The sequence below is a fragment of the Loa loa genome (assembly GCF_000183805.2).
Source record: "Loa loa unplaced genomic scaffold supercont3.370, whole genome shotgun sequence".
Taxonomy (NCBI): Eukaryota; Metazoa; Nematoda; class Chromadorea; order Rhabditida; family Onchocercidae; genus Loa; species Loa loa.
This window is the reverse complement of record NW_018108550.1, coordinates 20679-26007: the sequence shown is the minus strand read 5'-3', so window position 1 is coordinate 26007 and position 5329 is coordinate 20679. Positions and strand designations below refer to the sequence as shown.

The window sequence follows — 5329 nt, the reverse complement described above, 5'->3', positions numbered from 1 at the left end:
TAGATTCGTTAATTTAATCAAAGTATGCCAATGCTCAATGATATTTCTGTATTTTTGAATAATTCCGACAAACAATAAAATAACTGATAGTAATCAATTATCATAAATGATAATCAATTCAATTAAGCCTATTGTATGGTATGAATAATTAAAAATAAATGGAAAATATTCGATAATAAAGTAGAAACGATCGGATGAAAAAGAGAAAGATAATGGGAAAAGTACGGAAGCTGAACAAACAAAATCAATAAAGCGGGTTATTTTGATAAAATATTCCGGATCCGTTATTTACTTCTCCGATAAAGGTTGACATTCCATAATTCTATCTAAAAATCTCCATTGATTATATCAAACATTAAAAGTTGTTCGTTTTATGAACGAACAACTTATCAAGTTTTATATTTAATTGTTCAAGTTAATCATTTCAGTTCATTTTCCACTGCTAATTTGTTGGGATTTGATGCCATTCTTGTGGTTTTGTAAATTTCATTTCTTTAATTGAATTTAGAGCAAATACACACTAACGAAGGCTTTTATTTACTTGTTGTTGCTTAGTTGATTATTTATAAAAAGAAAAAAGTGATTATAAAGATGATGATACCATTTAATAAAAAAAAAAAAACCTGACAAAATAATTTTATATTTCAATAAAACAAAAATCATTGTTTGACCTTTGATACTTTTTTACTAATGATTTAATTGCTCAACTTATTTACATGTTCAATTCATATGAAGTAATTTAACCAATGATTGCATTTGTGTATGTCAATGATATTGTAACAGTTATCACTAACATATCATGCTATTATATCAATAAATCAGAAAATGTGATATGAAAATGTCGAGAAGAAAAAAGAGATCCACAAGTGCTATTTATTCCTCAACTATTTACCTGATAGATAAAATCAGGCTTAACATATCATCCTGTCATATCAATCAATCGGAAATTATGATAAGGAAATGTCGAGAAGAAAAAGAAGATCCACAAGAACTAATTATCCCTCAACTATTTATCTGACAAATAAAATCAGGCCTAACACATTGTATTACTATCTCATTTGAACATTTTTTTGAAATGTACGAGATTTATTCAAATTTTATTGAATGAATTTTTATGTGACATAAGAGTTCACGGATTTTATATAATGTCCATTCTTTCAGTTCCATAGTTCGATTCATATTTTTCTTTATTTAAATACCAAATAATTAATTAATAAAAAAAAAGCGTTACAATTTGCTATTTCAAAAGAAAGAATTGATTGAGTATTTTTATATCAGTACTTTTCGGAAATGGATTTTTTGTTACATTTATTCAAAATTCAAATAAACAAAACATTAGTATATTAAAATGATAATGCAACTCATTGAAATTTCAATGATAATAAGGGGAGGGATAATTAAAAGTTGCAAAAAGTGATGATTATAAGTGATAAGCCTAAAATTACACGACTGATTAATTTGTAATATTAAATAAAATCAACCGAGTGTTTCTAATAAAAGATTAAAAAACAAATTATAATTTACTTGTATTTTGATACCTTCACGGAACATTTTTTTTTTTTTTAAAATGGAAAGTAATAAAATTATGATATAATTCTTGTTTAAATTTTGCTGAAAAAAAATTAAATTTTTTACAGATAGGAAATTAAATGATTTGATAGAACGTATTTGAATGATATGCTGCTAATCGAAATATCGGCTAGTTGAACAAATATTATTTTTTTTTTTGGAGTGGAACAATGAATAAATTTAAAATTAAGCACCGAAGAGGACATATATCAATAAGTTTGAAGCATTTAAGTTGAAATTTTAGCAGCAACAAATATCGGTTGGTTAAATAATTTTAATCCTAAACTTGAAATTTTGCAAATATGGTAAGGCTAATATGGCTGGTAATTTGTCACCAAGTTTCAACAAACAAATTAAAATTTGACCAAAAAATTTGATTGCAATTTCAGGTTAAATTATCAAATTTAATTTCCATTCCATTGCATAAGTTTCATTATCAATCGCATAACTCGCATTTTTTTTTCTTTTTGTTTTTATTTAAATTTCTGTAGCAAATGAAAGATTGTAATGGTTAATGTTAAAATGTTGAACTCATTAACTTTATGAAAAGATGAAGCCATAAGTAATGGTGCCAAAAGCAACGATGAAAATGATGCTAAAGATTGATTTATGCAAATTTTATTAATTGAGGAATTAATTAAACATGATGCTAAAGATTGATTTATGCAAATTTTATTGATTTAAACATTTTAACACATTTATAAATTCATAAGTTTATAGTTTATCATTTTAAAGAAAAAAAAATTTAAACATATGAGAGTAGTTAAAATTAATACCAAATGTTGCGTAATTTATTATTGAAGAATTTATTCAACAATTTATCAAATTTATAAATCCGCAAATTCTTAATTAAAATTTCATTTCGTTTTTCCTCGCCTTTTTCTTTCTTTTTTTATGAATCCTTTCATTATCTGCCAAAATTATACAAATTCAACATGTAAAAATGAAAAAAAAAATGAAATGAAATAATTTTTTCATATTGAAATCAAAAATTTGATTTTTTTTTTTACAAAGATTTTAAAATTTTAGCAATATTTAACTTCGATCAACAAATATATCACTCAGTAAAAATCCTTGTAAACCTTATAAATAGGTCAAATATTGCTGTAGCATCGATTTATTGTTGAAAAATCTTGTTAAATTTAAAAATTTATTCAAATATGAAAATTATCAATCATATTTCCAGTGAATGCATAAATATACGCCATTTTCTAGTCATCATGAAATACAAACGATATCATTGATATGCATCTCTGTACTAATTGAATGATTACAACTTTCTTATCAACAAAATCAACTAAAGCATTATAGGAAATATAAAACTATTTGAAAAATTTATCAAGAAAAATTTAAAATTAGCAAAAATAATGAACAAGAAAAAAAGTAATTAAATAAAAAAAAGAAAGGAAAAGGAATGAAATGATGAAAGAAATTGAAGTTATTTTAATGTACACAACAAATCAAATGGTGACAGAAGAAAAAAAATACTTTTCACAAATTATCTTTATTAATTTGGTATAAATTATGTAAAACAAAAATAACATCTATTTATTTTATTAATTCATGCTAATATTTGCTAAGAATATTGCTATGAAACGAAAGTTGAGTTAAATATTAAAGTTGTAAGCTATTAGCATTCATATGTCACGTTAATGTTACCTTCGTATGTCACATTACCGTCGCGTTAATGATTAGCATCTTATGTCACATTAATATTACGATCAAAATTTATATTTTATTTCTCTTCCTATTTATTATAGCAAGATTACCTGTAACAATATTTTTTTTTTTTTTTATTGTACAATAACTGATAGATTGATATAATTAATAATTCTTGAAATGGTGACAAATAGATCACCTTGTAATTGTCCCATTGCATTTAAACACTGAAAAAATTTGCATTTATCTAATTAAGACGAGCAAATTGAGCAAATTTCCCAGTTATTAATAGTGGTAGCATTTTTTTTTTTTTTTGTTGCTCACTTTAACACTGATAATTACATGCTGATAATACAATGATGACAAGAAATCTGTTTGTAATTAGTTTAACTTATAAGAAGTAAATTTAATTTACAATTATTAATTTGTTATAAATTTCTATTTTTTAAGTTTTCAAAACAAATAGAACAAAAGCTATTTTTCCAAAAAAAATCACTTTTTTGGTGGTTTATAATTTTTGTTATGAACAATAAAATTTGCCGTATTTTCTCGAGTAAATATGATAATAACTACAAGTACAATGATAATAATGATAAGAAATATAATCAAAAATTCTTTAATTGCTTTTTTTTTATGCAAAAATTCCACAATTATCTTCAACATTAATTCATCCTTTTCATCCATTTCCAGTTCTGATATTATTGATACTCGATTATCATCCTTTTCTATCATCATTTATCTGTATGCAAAATTCAAAGATATAATTAGACACTTATGTTCAAATATGAAAAGTTTGATCGAAAATAAATTTAATTATTGCAGTTAATAGAATACTTTAATTAATAGAATAATTAATATTTAATTTTTAATTAATATTTCAATTGATTTTATTGACTTTAATTTCAATTGATTTTAATTAATATTTCAAATTGTCATTTTTTCCTTCGCCTTGAATATTTTCACCATTGTATTGCTACGTACAATTAATTGTAAAACTTTTAAGTAATACAAGTATTAAATTAAATCACTTATTAAATTAATAAAGAAATTTGTTATTGAAATGCTATCTTTACAATCATTTTATCATTACTTCATGAAGTATATGAAGTTTATCGGTATTATCAGTGATAAAATATGCCGATTAATCGATTCCTTATCTTTTCATGGGTTTCTAATATGTATGAATCAATGAATGGATATATATGATTGAAATTATCTTAATCTATCCGAGATCATTCAGTGAGTTATGATGTTATTGTTAATATACAAAATCCTTTTATTCCTAATTATGTTTTTCCTTTTCGGTGAATTAGTTTCATATTTCAATTTTTCGATTTAAAAAAAAGTACATTCTTATTGGTTGAATAGTTTTCTTATCAATTTCGAAAATTTTCTTATCATTTTCAAATTTTTTCTTATCAACTTTTCTTAACAAGTTTCTTATCAGCTTAACAACAACAAGTAAATAAAAGTCTTCGTTAGTGTGTATTTTGCTCTAAATTCAATTAAAGAAATGAAATTTACAAAACCACAAGAATGGCATCAAATGCCAATGAATTAGCAGTGGAAAATGAACTGAAATGATTAACTTGAACAATTAAATATAAAAGTTGATAAGTTATTCGCTTATTAAACGAACAACTTTTAATGTTTGATATAATCAATGGAGATTTTTAGATAGAATTATGGAATGTCAACCTTTTATCGGAGAAGTAAATAACGGATCCGGAATATTTTATCAAAACAACCCGCTTTATTGATTTTGTTTGTTCAGCTTCCGTACTTTTCCCATTATCTTTCTCTTTTTCATCCGATCGTTTCTGCTTTATTATCGAATATTTTCCATTTATTTTTAATTATTCATACCATACAATAGGCTTAATTGAATTGATTATCATTTATGATAATTGATTATTATCAGTTATTTTATTGTTTGTCGGAATTATTCAAAATACAGAAATATCATTGAGCATTGTGCGTACTTTGATTAAATTAACGAATCTAACAAATTTGATAAATTAATATTTCACGTTTCAAATCATTTAAAATTGACAGAGTCTTAAACAACTGTTTAGGTAGGGATTTTGCAAATATAAATTTT

At 23.7% G+C, this 5329-nt stretch overlaps 1 protein-coding gene across 1 annotated transcript; it reads right to left on the bottom strand.

Moving 5' to 3' along the window:
- Positions 1-1086: 1086 nt before the first annotated feature.
- Positions 1087-3960, bottom strand: LOAG_12317 (hypothetical protein; the record flags this gene model as incomplete). Its single annotated transcript, XM_003147830.1, has 5 exons — positions 1087-1185; positions 1525-1611; positions 2109-2164; positions 3428-3455; positions 3799-3960. 5 exons carry the CDS (start codon positions 3958-3960, stop codon positions 1087-1089), a joined length of 432 nt encoding a protein of 143 aa, XP_003147878.1.
- Between the last annotated feature and the right edge of the window lie 1369 nt (positions 3961-5329).